Source organism: Morus notabilis, unplaced genomic scaffold (genome assembly GCF_000414095.1).
Source record: "Morus notabilis unplaced genomic scaffold, ASM41409v2 Scaffold1666, whole genome shotgun sequence".
NCBI lineage: Eukaryota > Viridiplantae > Streptophyta > Magnoliopsida > Rosales > Moraceae > Morus > Morus notabilis.
The window spans coordinates 34,175-51,917 of NW_010359172.1; the positions used below are offsets into that span (position 1 = coordinate 34,175).

A 17,743-nucleotide genomic window follows, 5' to 3' on the forward strand; every position below is an offset into this window, starting at 1 on the left:
AAACATTCTAGGTCTTTCTTGCCTACTTCGCAAAACACCATACATATACACTTTGCGGATATAATAATAATAAAAGAAAAGAAGCTTCTTTGACCGCATTTGAGTTTTATCAATTTTTCTTTCTTGTGCGATAAGCAGGTTTTTTTTTTCCTTGTTTCATCGTCGTCATCATCATTATTACTTTTATTTTTTTATTTTTTTTGCACAACCATTAGGTTGTTTTGCTAAGACAATGCGTAGGTTGTTCGTCAGGTGGGCCGAAATCTCAACATATAAAACCAGCAACTAAAACTAAAGACAGAAAGAAAGAAAGCAAAATCAAACTTATAGAGAGAGAGAGAGAGAGAGAGAGAGAGAGAGAAAGCAAAATCAAAAACTTAGAGAGAGAGAGAGAGACAATGATAAAGGAGACGTTCTTCATATCGCACGGAGCGCCGACGCTGTCGATCGACGACAGCCTGCCGGCGAGGCATTTCCTGCAATCTTGGAAGCAAAAGGTGTTCCCGCACACACCCAAATCCATCCTCATAATCTCAAGCCACTGGGAAACTCATGTCCCAACAGTCAACGTCATCTCTCCCTCCAAAGTTAACGACACCATTTACGACTTCTCTGGCTTTCCTAAACCCATGTACCAGGTAATTATTCCTATTTTGCTTCATTGGTTTCTCCGAGTTAATTCTCTTGCTATACATATACGTCAGAATTTCTAGTTATATGTCTGTCTTTTTTTTCCCCTTCATGTAGATTCTTCTGTCAATTTCTGGGGTTGATGGAAATGAAAGGGATTTAAAATTTTGGATGGTTTTGTTTTACTATAAATTACAAAAGACTTCTCCTAAATTATATCTCTGATAACACATTATTCTCTAATTTTTAAAAATTTAAATAATGAAATATTAACAATAAAAACTCACCCTCTTAGTTTTTTTAATAAAAATTGACATTTAATTTATTATTTTAAGTATTTTAACAATTTTATAATTTAAAATTTAATTTGAATTTAAAATTAATTTAAATTTAAACTTTTTTATTAAATATCTATTATTGATTGAATGTAAATTAAAAATTTTACATTTTTTTATAATAAAAAAATTTATGAAAATTTTTTAATATTTAAATTAGTTTAAATTGAAATTAAATTTTATGCCATCGAATTATTAAAATACCATATAAATAGTAAATTAAAAATTAATTTCAATTAAAAACTTAACGAATGAGCTGTTTTGTTAACATTTTATTGTTAAAATACTTTATGATATTTTGGGACGGGCTGAGCCTAAAAGGTTGTTGACTGCCCTTGCAATCTTGCCTGTAGAGGTGAAAGTTCAAGGCCGTTTGGTCCGAAGAGATATTTTGGGGCGGGTTGAGCTTAAAGGAAGGAATATGTCCAGCTCGACCTTAAGCCTGAAAAATTTTATAAAGTATTTTTAAAAAATACTTTGAAAATATGATGTTTAAGCCGGCTCGACCTAAATTTATTTTAGGACTTGAAATATCGACCCAATCCAACTTGAAAATTAGGACTGAACTAACAGTGACAGGTCTTAGACCGACCCGTTTGGTCCATCCTAAATTTCTACTTACTCTTAAGTTTGAGCTAATATTAGGCGTCTTGATTTTGTCTCCTTTTTTGATAATGCGTGGATATCTGTTTGAGCCTTTCTACAAATTAAATTGAATTCTTTCATATATAAAGTCATATAGATATCCATCACAAAAACTTATGAATCAAAATATAAACATATGGTAGTATAATTTGTTAACATTCTCATTTGTGGAACATGAAAATATTATATGTGACTTTTTTCTTTGGGTAAAATGTAAATATGACATCGTCAGCTCAAGTATCCAGCACCAGGAGCTCCACAATTAGGAAAGAGAGTGAAGGAACTTCTTTCGGCGTCTGGGCATGACCAGGTCGACGAAGACAAAGAACGTGGGCTGGACCATGGGGCGTGGGTTCCCCTAATGTTGATGTACCCAGAGGCCCAAATCCCGGTTTGCCAACTCTCGGTCCAGACCCAAATGGATGCCACTTACCACTACAACTTGGGCCGGGCTCTGGCCCCTTTGAAGGACGAAGGCGTTCTCATCATCGGCTCCGGAACTGCCACTCATAACTTGAAGGCAGTGAGCTACACCGATGAGTCATTGCTTCCTTGGGCCGTGGACTTTGATACTTGGCTTCGGCATGCCCTTGAAGATGGAAGGTATTAAATTTTTTCGCAACCAAAAAGAAAATGCATTTTTCTTTTTTCCTTTTGTGATGTTTCAATCAACTTGCATAGAAACTTTTCAAGATTGCCATAAAAAAAAGACAAACTATCTTTTATTTAATCAATCAATTTTAAATTTATTATTTATATCATTAATATTCATATTTTACCAGCATAATATTTTTCATATTCTCTCAGAATATGTTTTACGTTCTATCATAATATTTTAATGATATAAATAATAGAATGATAAAAAGAAAAATGGTTATGCTTGTAATTCTCTCAACTTTTAACTAGTTAGAAGTTTTTAACTAAAGATTACAGTCCGGTCTTATATATAACATGCAAAAGTTAACAGTGTAACAACATTTATTCTATGTAAGGTATAATGAAGGGTTTATTTATCCTAAACTAGAGTTACATCTTTTTAAATCATTATTACAAAAGATAAACGCCGTATCACTTCTTTAGGACCAGCCCTTGAAATTTATATGTGACATAATATTGCGTAAAATATTGTGTCTTGATCTCTCAAGATGAAGTGAATAGTAATAGTAATACATAATAATACTCTGCCATACGTACCACAAGTTCAAATTGACAAATGCTTTCTTAAGCTCTTGAGGAACAATTACCATGATTGCAGATATGAAGATGTGAACAAGTACCTAGAGAAGGCGCCCTACGCGAAAATGGCACACCCTTGGCCGGAACATTTCTACCCGCTGCATGTGGCAATGGGCGCAGCGGGCGACCAAGCCAAGGCGAAGCTTATCCACCATAGCTGGAGCAATGGTACCATTTCTTATGCCTCCTACCAATTCACTGCTCCTAACTAGTGTCACTAGTTGTAATAAGTTGATCACTTTCTGGTTACCTACGCTTGTAATAATACACACTTCAGATGAATTTTTTGCTCTTTGCATTATAGAATGATCATGTGTGTATGTTTGTATTTGTCAGCATTTATGCTCTTAGGAATAAATGTAACGATGTTCTTTAAGACATTTTAAATATTAATAAAAATTTATTTACTTCATATATCTATGTATAAACCCACAATACTTTGATGTATGATAGATCTTACATTTAAAACTACTAAAAGAAACAGCGCCTTTAGCGATGACAAAAAATCAACATAAAGAGACGACGTGCTAAATATTGTCGAGGATAAGAGTTAAGAACAATCAATAAACAAACAGTGGTACCCACTTTTAGCGGCGATGCTGTGGTTGCGAAATTCTTCACAATGCAATTGGCCTTGCGAGGCTTTATTTCGCACCAAAAAGCTTGTCGCAAAAAATGGGTCTTCGACACTCTCGCAGTAAAAGTAAATTAAGATTTTCGCCCAAAATGCGCTAAAAATCCTAACCGTTTTGGTCTGCAAAAAATTGGACTTTTAGCATCTGAGTATGTCAGAGACGTTTAGCCAGGACACTTGTTTTCGTTAAAAAAGTTTTTTTCTCAAAATTCTATTTTGGGGTTTTCTTCACTGAAGCGAGGCTTTATGATGATAACCCAAATTCCCCTTGTTGATTGTAGCAAAAACTGATGAAATCTGCAGTTATGCAGAGTCACGAGACTCACAATTGACAGCAACGGTTGATGTATGCTTAAATGGTGAGTAATGCCAGGAACACCACCAATTCTAATTTCAACTTGTATACTAATTTATGAGTTGTCATTTTTTTATTTGTAGATATAATTTCTTATTATTAATTGACATGACAATCTTTTAAATACTTATCAATAAAAGAGTGAAAATCCATGAGTTGCTGTACATTTGGTATTAGAGTCAATGTCTATAACATTATTTTAAAATAATAGTCATGGAAGTAAGGTTGATTATGTTAAGCCTCTCCAACAATAATATTGTTACATTCAGTGCCTGTCATATTGTATTTTTTACTTTTACTTATATTGCAATTGAGTGAAGTATCTATCGGGATGGACCATAATAAAAACCTATGTTTTTATGTATAGAGTAATTATATTTACACCCACCAAAATTATTATTACCCCCATCAATTTATAAATTATGTTTATTGCAATTTACCTTACATTAAAATTACATTAAAACCTATTAACATACTCTCACATTGACTATAAATAGAAATAATATTTTTTCAAAAAAATAAAAAAGCATACACTCACATTAACTATATTTGGTAAATGTTTTTCAAAAGAATAAAAAAAAAAAAACATATCGCAGATTTCTGATTAAAGCTAATTTTATCTTCATAAGCCCTAAAATTTTCTCCATTAAATTCTTTGAATATTTCAATATAAGTTCCGATTAAAACAAAAATAACAGGAAGTATGATAGAAATATATAAATATAAATATAAATATATATAAATTGGTTATCATGTGCAGGTCGTTATGTTTCTTGGTTGTCTTTTACCGTCCATTGCCACATTTTTTCTCTTTTCTTTTTTTTGAATCACATTTGCTTGCTTCTATATTATGGAAGCTTTGTTTTTTTTTTTTTCCCCCTCAACGGATGTCATAAATAAAAAAATAAGAGGAAGATATATTGTAGTTGTTTTACGCTAGAATGACAATCAAAACGACATTAATCGAATGGCATGGATTTTCTTTTTCCTTTTTGGGTTTTCTTTAAAATAAAAAAAAATAAAAAAATAAAAAAACTGTCATAAAGAAGGTTCAAAATCAACTTTTATAGATAAAAGTAAAACGGACGGACAAAAGTAATTTATGAAATTGCAATAATCTTAAAAAGGAAATATAACATTATAGTTGAAAAAAAATTATATTTTCGATAAGTTAAGATTAAAATTAAGCTGGGTATGAGAGGGTTACAGTAGGTATTAAAGATTTTTTTATCTATAAAAGGATAGATTTTTCATATCTTCATTGTAGAAATATTATTTATTGAGGGTATCTATAAAATTTAGGGGTGCAAATAATTTTCATTCATTTTCCCTCCTTTATAGTGAAAATTACTCGCACTAGAATTATCTATGTGGACTTCTTTTGTACACATTCTCATATAATTAAATGATCAAAAAAAAAGGCCAATGTAACCAAAACCCAAAAGAAAGCCAAGCTTGGTAGGATTGTGAGTAGAGTTGAATGGGCAGAACTGGGGAGATACGGGTACGAATCAGGTGGGGGCATCATGCATTCATCACCATTGAAGTAGACCTTGCGAGGGAAAGCCCAACCTTCCTTGAATGTGAAGGAATCTACATCCTTCTTAAGTATTATTTCTGACTGAACATTTCCATCTGGCCCGGCTTCCATTAGGACATCATTGTAGAATTTTAGCCCATAAAACAGACCAGTATCATCTGCGAATTCAGAGTAGCAGTAAAACTACCGTTAAAGACTGAACTTCCAGTTTTTGTATTGAGATAAAATCACTTTTACACCCTCTATAATAGCGCAATATATCACTAATACTATGTGTTTTTAATAATATTAAAGTGGTTTCTTCATCTTTAAAGAAATATTTTTTTAGTAGGTGAGACTGATTTTTAGGATATATAATGTTTAAACTGTAACTTTTATTAATTAAATAGAAACTAATAATTTTAAGAATATTTTTGAGAACATTTTAATTTATTTTGATTGTTTAATATTTAAATGTTTTAAAGCATTTTCAAAATTTGAAAACTGTAGAATGTAGATGATGCAATGAAATGTTTTACATATAGAAAAGGAAAATAATAATGTAAGATAGTACATATTTCCATCAGTCGTATACGAAAAAGAGAGATTATACAAAATTTATCAGTACTATCCGATAATTATATGACACTGATCATGTGATCCTTTATTGTGATAATTTTTTTCATTATTGTTATACTATGTTAAGAAGAGGTGAAATCTGGCGTAAGAGTGAAGGGATTTTTTAAGAGAAAACAAAATGGTAAGTTAATTGTATGGTAGGAGAGAAAAGTGAAGAGATAAAAGGACGCATGTGTGCCATTATTTTTTATCCATCCAAAAATCGAAAGATGAATATATATATATATTCAAATTATATTTTATCCTCATTTTTAAGCTAATTTAATATTAATTAATTCGCAAAATTTTCTTTCCATCTTACCAAGTGGAGTGTTAGCGTGTCTTGTACTAATTTCACTAACTTTTTTGGCATTCCAAAAGTTATCCTTTATATGTGTTTGTATCAGACTTACTCTTGGATTTATAGGGGGCGATTGGCTTGTAGTTGAAGCTGAAAACTTGAGTGACATTGTTGAGATTTGGATGCTCAACAACAAGGGTCCATTGTGTGTAATTCAAGTGATAATCGAAGTTTGTGATTGCAATCTTGGCACGCCAATACTCCTTGTAGTTAAGCTTCACATGCCAATGTACTCGAATTGGGCACATGTGTTTGGTGCATTGAAGCAATGGGGCATTATCTTTAGTTTGTTTGTGCAATTTCACAACACTTGAAAGCTTTGAATCACTTCTGCATAATGTCACAGGGATATTGTTGAGTAAGCAATCTATATATGCATACATACATATATTGTTGAAATATTTGGGTTGATCATTGCAATTTATGATTATGATTCTTTCTATTTATAGTGTGTCGAAAATTATAGACAATTCGTAAACAACCTGTATTGATGTGTATGTAGGGAATTAATCACTCCTATTTATACTCATAAAAAACCTCATTGTAAAATTATCAGTGAATGGAATGAAAACATACATATATTGTTAAAATATTTGGGTTGATTATTGTAATTTATGATTATGATTCTTTCTATTTATAGTGTGTAGGAAATTATAGACAACTCGTAGACAACCTATATTGATATGTGTATTTAGGGAATCACTCCTATTTATACTCATAAAAAAACTCATTGTAAAATCATCAATGAATGGAATGAAAACATGCATATATTGTTAAAATATTTGGGTTGATTATTGTAATTTATGATTATGATTCTTTCTATTTATAGCGTGTAGAAAATTATAGACAACTTGTAGACAACCTGTATTGATCTGTATATTTTGGGAATCACTTCTATTTATACTAAAAAAACTCATTGTAAAATCATCAGTGAATGGAATAAAAATCATATTCCTGATCTGTGGGCGTAGGTGAATTGCCGAACCACATTAAATTTTGTGTTCTTTTTCTTCTATCTTTTGTTTTCTCTTATTTATTATTATTTTCAATTTATATCTTTGTGTGTGTCTCCGAAGTCCTTTTTTTTATGGCAAGTTTAGTCCTTAAACACTAAAACTGATGCATGACTTTTGAGATTTTACAAAGATAATCACGTCTCAATCGCATAGTAACTAAAATTTTTACAGAAGTAGTTACATTAAATGCAAATAATCTCTTCATTGTTCTTAAAAACCCTTAAAATGAAAATATTTTACATGTAATTATGTGAATGAGACGTGACTAAAATGGTTCAATGCTCATTGTTCAAGACCAACAATCTAATTATCCTACAAACACAACTCAGATCATAAAGAAAACAAATATTTTGACTTTGGTTAGAACTTTCTTGCCAAGCTTAGCAAAGTGAAAGATGATTTTCCACTAAATATGACTAATCCATCAAGATCCCACGTAGTAATTTTCTGACTATATTATTCAGTCTGAGAAAACTAAACATCTTGAGAAGAAAACAAAGCTTAAGCTTTCTATTTCCTTTTTCCTTTTTCCTTATGACATGAATAGGCATAAGCAGAGACATGGAAACAACAAAGCACCTGAAGTTGAAATCCAAATATCACTTCAATTTCTTTGATATTAAAAAAGATTGAAGGTGAGTTATAATGGTAACATATGATGTGTGTAAATTAGATCAAGTAATTAGAGATAAGAGATGAGAAGCTTACTCGACGCATCTGTTTTTATCTTGGCAGCCACAAGCACAAGTTGGACAAGGAGTGATGGTAGAGTTGTAGAATGATGACAAGGAGACACAGCATTTCGGGTACTGAGAAGCGAGCAACTGCGAGTACGTACACGTCACGTTCCAAGTCACTGGAAATGACACAAGAGCAACATTGTTAAGAAGATGAAAAAGAAAATGGTTCCATGCTATTAGGTGCACAAAAAGAATAAAGTTTGAAAATTTCTTCTGTTTTGGACAAATGGGTTATGCTGAAGTTATACCAGAGACCACAGTTTATTCTACAACTAAAAAAAGAAGTTTCTGGCCACAGTTTTAGTAAACAGGACATACTATACAAATTTTATCACACGTTAAGAAGAGGATTATTGGAAACTCATATATTGTTTTTTGAGAGTTCCTTCTCAACTATTGATCTAACACATTAAAATCCTATAAAAGGACACATCCTTTTGAAAAATTTAATGCAATTTGAGTTTATAGGTTCATATGTTACACTATAGTAATCTAGTGTCCATATCATGATAAGTTGTTATAAAGTATAAGCGTATGATCTCAAATCATGATTTAACGACCTTGTAATACATAATAGTACTCGTGAAAGTTCCCTAGCATTTCTCTAGCTATGATATTCAAATATACACAGATGATAAAGATCTACCAAAAGAAACACTTACTCCAAGCTTGAGTTCTTCGACGACCATCAGCCGAGATGAAAACAGTGGAGGGAACAATCTTTGCCTGGCTGCAAGTGTAGCCGGGGCCAGGACCCGTCAAAGTGAAGTTCTTAGGCAGCTTCACGGTCTTGTTGGAAGTGCCTGAGCGCCCAACACTGACCTGGAAGGAGGAGACAGCAGCCGAAGGGTCTTGTCCCCAAGAGGACACAACACCACCTTTACAACAATTGGCAATCTGTTGGTTGTAAGGCACTCCGGGAAGTAAGTCCACAACTGTGGGGTTCTTCTTGCAACAGTGTGGAATGTCGCTTTTGAACTTGGAACAGTCTCCTTGTTCAGTGGCTTGAGCTCCCACCATTGACCATATCACTTCCTTCTTCGCCCAAACCCACCCCAGGGTCCAGCCCGGGCTCATTATGTGCCGGTACATTTGGAAGTTGGTCATTGTCACCACCGCCTGAAAAAGTTAGTTATTACGGTTATAAAAGGTACTTAATTTGTTTTGCCAATATTTTAGGTTAGTGTATAGATTTCTATCATGGTATCAGAGCAAACGGCTTCAATTTAGATCACTACGAATAAAACTACTCGATTTCTCGTCTCTTTGAATTTATTTGACTTACCACATAACCATCAGGAGTCCAGGACATAACATCCCATTTGATTGTAATGTTGCCATTTGGATCCAACGGGTCATATGCAGCTAAAAATTGTAACAAGAGAAATCTAATTAAATTAAAATTTCATTTAAAAAAATGAAAAAAAAAAAAAAAGTATAGCTTTGAGTTTTCTCAATTAGATGCTTTACCTGCGTGAGAAAACATGATAACAAACAGAGCAGCTGCAATAACAGGACTTGCATGTTTGCTTGAAGCCATATGCTTCTAATTCCAAACAATGAAACAAAGATTTGTTTTTGTTTAAACGATGATGTAAGTTATATGGATTGTATCAAGCTTACCTACTGGTTTGTTGGGAAATATGATATTTCTTTGTCGTTTTCTTTGGCAGATTATATTCAATTTTTATATGTTATGTTAGAAGTTGGACTTGGAACACGCGAGTATTTTTAGTATTGAAATGCAAAAGCTCAACAGTTAGGAACCAATGATTAGGTTTGTCAAGGATGTTGCCATTTGGAGTTTTCTTTAAATCCCATTAATGCTAAGAAAGTGGTCATCTCATGCAAATACAGAAATTACTTGCTGTTGCTATTATATATTAATGAAGTTTCGTTTTCATACCTGATTGTAGTAATGATATAATTGACGCGTCAATTATAAATTTAATATTTAAGTGTAAAAAATATTCTCCAGTACAATGTTATTTATTGTGGTAAATTTCTCACTAAGTATAGCATATTGAAAATTTAGCATTTGATTACTATTAGTTAAAATGTATACTTTTTCCATACAATCAATTTAACTTATACATTTTTTAATTATTTTAAAAATAAAAGTTTATTTTTACAACTTATAAAGCTTAATAATTATAAGAAAAAAATAAATTTAGCATTTTAAATAGTATTATGCATTTAAATAAAAATGAAAATAACATATTATATCATACTTTTTTATGCTAAATATATAATTAGCATTAACATTTACATTAGAGTTGGTCTTTTATATTTTGCATTTTGAGTTCATCAAAAAAGAATATCTTACAATTTTTACTTTCTCACAAAGTCCTTTGAACTTCAAATTCATGTTAAATTTATCTTTCAAAAGTCAACAGTGGATTTTGACCCTTGTGGCATTCTAGTTGTTTAAACGAATATGTGCGGTTGAGGGTATTATTGTAATTCCGCGTATGCTCGACTGACCCCGCAAGTGCACAACCCAAGAAAAACAAAAAAAACAAAAATAACTCTTTTATATTGTTACATTGTACATTCTATGTCTAATTTTCTATCCTTCTTTGTTTTATACAAATGTCCTTTATAATCTTTCTTTTTTGGTTAGGATTTTGATACAACATACAAGAGAATTTGTGAGATGGAACAAATATTAGTCAACTCTTCTTTGTGACAATGACTCATTAACTGTCCCTAGATACCATACCACTATGCCGTGGAAAAAATTTAATCTGTTGACTTTGTCAATTAACTTATCTCAAGCGACACATTTTTTTTTTTTTTTTTTTTCCTGAGGAAAGATGGCTCTTTTTGCTGACATTTTATGGAAGAAAATGGAGACTCTACTTCAATAAAGATATGAACTTTAACAGAGGCCAAGAGAAAATGAGCATCATTTTTGTAAGAGCTGTTGAATGATCAAAATCATGCTTATTTTTTCTTCATTACAGGGTATTATTATATTGATATAACATATGTTACCAACTATAATGATTCAGATGAAAAGGCTTTTGATTTCGTTTGAATTAGTTTATAAATTTGTACCGATTCAACTAAAGAATGGTTTAGAAGCTTCAGAGCCAACAATTACATGAATAAAGTTCGAACTATTAACTAAGTGTGTCTGTTTTTTCTCTCGCTAAGATGAATCGTGTGGATGAAAAAACTATATAAAAAGGGAAATTTTTAGGAGAATGTCAAAAAAAAAAAGATAATACTATTTGATTTATCCATTAATTTTAAAATTTATCATTTATGCCATTTATATTCTGGCAAAATTTTTTTCATATTCTATCAGAATATTTTTTTTTTGCAGGATATTTTTCGTATTTTATTAGAATATATTCCGTATTCTATTAAAATATTCTTTTTAATGGCATAAATAATAAGATGATAAAAAATTATTATTATTCTTGTAATTTTTAGTATAAAAATCTTTTTATTATTATACTATCATTAGTTTGACTATTCTGAATGCAACTACTCTCCTTTTTCTAACTCCATCAGATGGGGATTTTTCAACCACCAGAATTTGTTTCCTCTAAGGATGATGCAATTTCTTATCTAGCAAATGTGTGAGATAACAACTTATTGCACTAATTTGGCATCTCTTATATTAAGGTCAAATATTAGAATTATCAATGTATTGTTTCTGTCTTACACTTTTAACAAGATTTGTTTGTCCCCTTTCCCTTGAAGTCTAGTTTGGCCGGCTAAATAATCCTATCCTTAATTATTATTAGTTTCAAATTAATGTTGCCGGCAATCTATTTTATTCTCATACGCATAAGCCGGGATTGAGCCAGCTCAGTCCCCAAGGTCTCTATTGAAATTTTCCCTTAATTATTTTTATCGACTTTCCTTTTATTTTGCCCCTCCTGAAATAAGCTAACTCCAAAATTTTATGTAAAATTATTTAAAAGTTTCGATCATTATTTGGTTTTTGCTTTTGTTTATACATATTATATAATATTTTTTTATTTGAAAAATCCGAATGACTTAAAATTCATATATTTTGGGAAAATTTAAAAATCGAATGAAGCTCAATTATAGGTGTGGTCTATGTAGAGAAAGAAACTAAACGAAGATATAAATTGGAGGAAAAAAAAGTACAAAAGGGATAAAAATTGGTAATTACATAAAAGTACCTTCCAGTTTTAGTTTTTATTCTTTGCAATTTAACTCCTTTTTTTAATAACTTCACAGTTATCCTTTCACTTTGAAAATTTTGTTTCAACTTCATTTCCTGCACACTTTATGATTGAAGAAAAATGAAAAAGACAAAGGTGCCCTTCATTCCTGGAATATTCAAAATAAATAAATAAACAGTTAAAACACATAAATCATAAATCCTTTTTTTTTTTTTTGAAATTTTATGTTTTTTTATTTTATTTTGTTTTATTTTTTATTTGTAACTGTTTATAAATATTTTTCAGAAACTATTTTAAGAAATACTTTTATTTCTTTGCTCAACTTTTTCGTCCACAAATTAAGTGCACAAAAAGTGAAATTGAAATAAGTTTTTCAAATCCAAATGAAACCTTATGGTTTCTAAAAACAAAAATATAGATTAAGAAAAAATAAATAAAAGCTAGGATGTATAAATTTATAATTTAAAAAAAAAAGAACCACTAGAAAGTTTTTGACAAGTGGTTTAGTTCAAAATTTTAGTTTAACTCAATCCCTCCTAAAAAAAAAATCTGGCTCTGCCCTTGTATACAATTTTAAAGTTAGTTTCTAATCAATTTGAGTACATGTTGAACAGCAAGAAATATGTTTATTAATTTTTTAATAGAAGATATCTTACCTAACTATCTCCTTAAAATAAAGGACTCGTAAGAAAAAAAAAAAAAAAAAAAATTGTTTATTTCTATCACCAACTTATGCATTTGTATTTGTCAAATTGGAACTCATTCTCTAGACTAGTTGACAATTTTGCCATCCCAAGTATCTGGACGTTAGGATGCATTCCCAAATATGCACATGTACTAATTAGGTATATGATGTAGAATATTTGAGACATAACTACTCACGTATTAGGATGTTGTTGAAACAGTAATCATATTTAATTAAGAGTACTGTTTCTATGTTTAGACTTGTCCTTGTCAATATGTTTACCTTGCTCTAAGAGTTAACTTTTTGGATCATTTTCTATCTTTTTTATGGAGAACAAACCATAAAAAAGTTTTAACTATAGTGTTATGGTTCAGAGTAGTAAGACCTTAAAAATTCATAAATATATACATGCACATATATTTCTTACATGTTTGAAATTCCCATATTTTCTTATCTACACTAGTATCAGTGACTTCAATTCTGATCTAGTACAGTATTACTTGGAGTTCCATTTTTCAAAACTAGGCTAGCAATACCATGAGTAACAAGGTTGCGAGGGTAAACGATGAAATCGAGTTCCTATAGGCCGAATTTGGTAGGGACGGATATGAGTCGGGAAGGGGCATCATACATTCATCACCATTGAAGTAAATTTTCAATGGAAATGCCCAACCTTGATCCAATGTGAATGTTGTCTTGTCCTTTTTCAGAAGCAATTCTGTTTGGACGTGTCCATTAGGCCCAGCTTCCATTAGTAAGTCATTGAAATATTTTATGCCATAAAACATCCCAGCATCATCTGCACATTTAAATAGAAACCAAGTCATGGACAGTTCATACTCAATGTGTTAAATGAGTTGATTGGCCATATTATATACAACAAGAAAACGTGCATATACTTATTTTGTTCACCAAAATCTTTCCTAGACTTACTCGAGAGCCGGTATCGATTGAGCGGTTTGTACACAAAGCTGTCGACTTTGGTGAGGTTGTTAAGATTAGGATGCTGAACAGCAAGTGTCTACTTGGTGTAGTTCTTCCAGTAGTTGAAATTGGTGACGGTGATCTTGACTCTCCAGTACTCTTTATAGTTAGTCTTCACATGCCAATGAACCCGAACGGGGCACATATGTTGTGTGCACTGCACCATTGGTGCATTCTGTTTCAGTTCTGTGTTGTCTGGTGTCACAATACTTAAAATCTTCAAATCATTTCTGCATCACAATCTAATTCTAACGGTTAGATACTATCCTGCACAAAACCAAGGACTAAGTAGTACTATGATATTCAATTTGAGAAAATAGAGACGATGTTATGGAGGAATATTGGGTTGCCACACGTAACAGTTTGATCACCTTTTAAGATGAAAGCCAAAATCCTCAAAAAGTCTAATTTCACATAGTATCAGAGCTCGACAAGCTCAAATGAGTGGCTCGAGCCACCCAACACAAACTAAGTGACTCTAATGAGAGCACCATCTTGTGGGGGTTTGTAAGGGTAAAATAAACCCAATTCTCACATTGTTTAAATACAATAACAAAAACAAAATACTGGGTCACTCCACTTAACAGGGTGTCCTTAGTACTTAGGGATGAGGAGGAAGTAATCAAGAGGGAAAAATACCACTGCAGTTCTATTCAAAGGGGAAAACTGAAAACATCAAATTGAACACTAAAATTCAGACAGCTTTCCAAATCAAAACAAGGAAAAATCAGTCCTAATTTACTTTCTATACTTCTCTTCCTCATAGTCTATTCTTATTCTTCATCACAATGTTATCACAAATATGTGAAGTGAACTCAGAATTGAAGAGGCTTCTACTTACGTGGCGCAATTGTTCGAATCTCGGCATCCACAAGCACAAGATGGACAAGGTGTGATCATAGGGTTGTAAAAGGATGACAAGGAGACACAACAGGTTGGGTTCTTAGTGGCCAGAAAAGGCGAATATGAGCATGTTATGGTCCATGTCACAGCAAAGGGAAAACAAAGAATCAAATATAAGAGAACTCTGCTGCAGAATTTCAATAAAAAAGAGGATTCATATTCTCCTGAGTCAAGTTATACAAAATCATATATATAAAAGAAGAAGAAGCTACATATTTTATCATTTTTAATATATAATGGATATTGGCAAATATTCAACCATTGATTATATTCCAAAGGTGAATCCATAGCTGGAGGAAATCATGTTCAAAATTCAGACAGGAAAGTAAACTTACTCATTGTTCGAGTTCTTCGACGACCGTCAGCTGACAAGGAAACCGTGGGGGGAGCAATGGTTGCAGCACCACATGTATAGCCAGGTCCAGGACCAAGCAAGTAAAAGTTCTTAGGAGGTTTGACAGTCTTATTTGAAGTGCCTGAAAGCCCAACACTGAGCTGAAATGCAGAGACTGCAGGTGAAGGGTCTTGTTCTGAAGGCGCTAAGACACCGCCTTTGCAACAATCAAAAAATCTCTGGTTGTTTGGGACTCCGGGGAGAAGATCAACTATTGTGGGATTTCTCATACAGCAATGTGGAATGTTGCCTTTGAATTTGGAGCAGTCTCCTTGGTCAGTCGCTTGAGCTCCCACCATTGACCATATCACTTCTTTCTTAGCCCATGTCCAGCCTATGGTCCAGCCAGGACTCATGATCGGCCGGTATATTTGCGAGTTTTGAATCGTCACCACCGCCTGATCATCAGATTATCATAGAATTTCTTAGAGACAATTCAACAAAATATCAAGTTATTACTTATTTAGAAGTGATTTGATAACAGTCAACATTCTTTTATTTTTTGAGATTAAGCTCTTTAGATAGTTAGATGGTCAGTTCCTAAGCATATCAAATGACAGTCAGTAAAGTCTATATATATTGTTTTACTGGTTAAGAAAATAGGCTTGTTATTACAAGGCTTTCTTTCTTTCCCCAATGTACCATTTCACCAAGTAATAAATATAGCTGCTCTTTAATTTTTTTGTTTTTTTTTTACGAGGCAAGTATTTTATCACAAAGTAATAAAAGCAGAAAATTAAATTAGTACATATATGGACACTTACCACGTAGCCATCAGGGGTCCAAGAGACAATATCCCATTTGATATTTATGCTTCCATATGGATCAAATGCATCATAAGCCACTATAAACATAAGAGTACAAAATGAAATGAGATACCAACGTGACAATACTTTATGCGAAGCATTACAAAAAATGAGAATTCTACAATATGGCATGAAAAAATACCCCCACTGATAGAATTTTGAATAGTTAAATCTATATTAGATTCTGTCAATTTTACTTTTAAGCCAAGTATAATGTCAATAAGTGGTGAAAGTGAACTAGTGTGACACTTGTGATTGTGCAAAACACAACCTATAGAAGATTAGATTTACATAGAACTAAAAAAACTCACCTGCATAAGAACAAAGTAGTACAGAGATTGTTCTTTGATAACTACCTAATTCCATATCTTAGTTTCACAAGTGCCAAACTCTTTTCAATAAAATACACCAGTGTAGAGGTTAATATTTATAGAAAGAGAATAAGCTCAAACTCCAAAAAAGAATTATTTTTAAGTGAAGACTGAAGTTCATCTCTGGACATTTTTAATCATTGTTAATATTATAATCCAAACTGCTTACTCTTAGCATTTCTTTCGAAGAGGGAAAAAAATTGAGACAAGTGACAACAACTATGACTTCACTTGTAATGTCACGTGATGTCATATTTTGCATTCTGTTCATTTCGTTAGTTCAAATTACAACTCAAGTTTTTGTTACAGTATTTTTTCTCACAAAAATTTAAAGTCAACTCTTTCTGCTCATTGTTTTTTTCTCACGTGAATTCACTTTTTAACTCAAGTTTTCAACTCGAACGAGTGAAACTAATAGGACTACATTTTCTTTCTTTGTTCACATACAAACCCACAAACAATTTGCATAAGCTCTTAAAAGGGTAATAAACAATTCTGCAGGCCTCCCATTTAGATTGCAATAACTGGAATTACCGAATTAGTTATGCCGGCTTTCTGAGACACATAGTGACTAAGGCAATTTGAAATATTTTCAGCTATCAGCAATGACATTTATTCACTACTAATAACAATATAACTTGATTAAATTAATAATATTATTATTATATAAGCAGTATGCAAATTTAATACAACTTGATTGAAATCTCACAGTTCATTAACATGCACAGCCTAAGTATTCTTTGAGAATCTCCCAAAAATAGGGACTTCTAATTTACATAAATATTGTACTCTTTTTGTATTTTCTTCCAATTCTTTTTTAAATATTGAAACTTTCCACTTTGTCAACTACTAACCATCTTGTAATGCTTCGAAGAATTAAAAAAAAAATGATAGAACATGGATCTAACAAGACGGTAGAAGTATATGCTTAGTATCATAAGTTTTACATTGTCTCTTTCGCCATAGATTCCACTAACTATTTTGCGGAGTATAGATTTACTACTATTTCAATGATGCTTCGTTTTATCCGATATCATATATACTAAAGTTTTTCTTTTTTCTTTTAAGGAAAAAAAAAAACTCAAGGAATTATATAGACTCCAAATCTTTGGTGTGACACTCTTTTTAGTACATATTTTTTTGGAGTCGTATTTTTTTTTATGACTTAATGGGACATCTAAACTTAAAATATCAACCTAAATATAGTTAAAATGATGATTTAAAATGATGATATTTTATTTTGTAAAGATATTTTGATAAACTATTTTGAAAAATAGTAGAAAATAGGCCAATATGAAAAGTTTAAGAAAGTATATAGGCCAATTTTTAGTTATAGAAATTAATA

General features: G+C 31.7%; 2 protein-coding genes and 1 pseudogene across 2 annotated transcripts; 1 reads left to right on the forward strand and 2 right to left on the reverse strand.

Moving 5' to 3' along the window:
- The first annotated feature begins 201 nt into the window (after positions 1 to 201).
- LOC112090757 (extradiol ring-cleavage dioxygenase-like) lies at positions 202 to 3,237 on the forward strand. The gene is made up of 3 exons (XM_024162807.1): positions 202 to 638; positions 1,843 to 2,213; positions 2,866 to 3,237. The coding sequence occupies exons 1-3, from the start codon at positions 399 to 401 to the stop codon at positions 3,056 to 3,058; spliced, it is 804 nt and encodes a 267-aa protein (XP_024018575.1). The 5' UTR covers positions 202 to 398; the 3' UTR covers positions 3,059 to 3,237.
- A 1,991-nt stretch (positions 3,238 to 5,228) lies between these two features.
- On the reverse strand, positions 5,229 to 9,581 carry LOC21390758 (COBRA-like protein 4). The gene is made up of 6 exons (XM_024162803.1): positions 9,560 to 9,581; positions 9,375 to 9,454; positions 8,752 to 9,208; positions 8,058 to 8,205; positions 6,386 to 6,663; positions 5,229 to 5,533 (listed from the first exon to the last, which is right to left on the reverse strand). Exons 1-6 carry the CDS (start codon positions 9,573 to 9,575, stop codon positions 5,229 to 5,231), a joined length of 1,284 nt encoding a protein of 427 aa, XP_024018571.1. The 5' UTR covers positions 9,576 to 9,581.
- Positions 9,582 to 13,461: 3,880 nt separating this feature from the next.
- Positions 13,462 to 16,057, reverse strand: LOC21390759 (annotated as a pseudogene).
- Between the last annotated feature and the right edge of the window lie 1,686 nt (positions 16,058 to 17,743).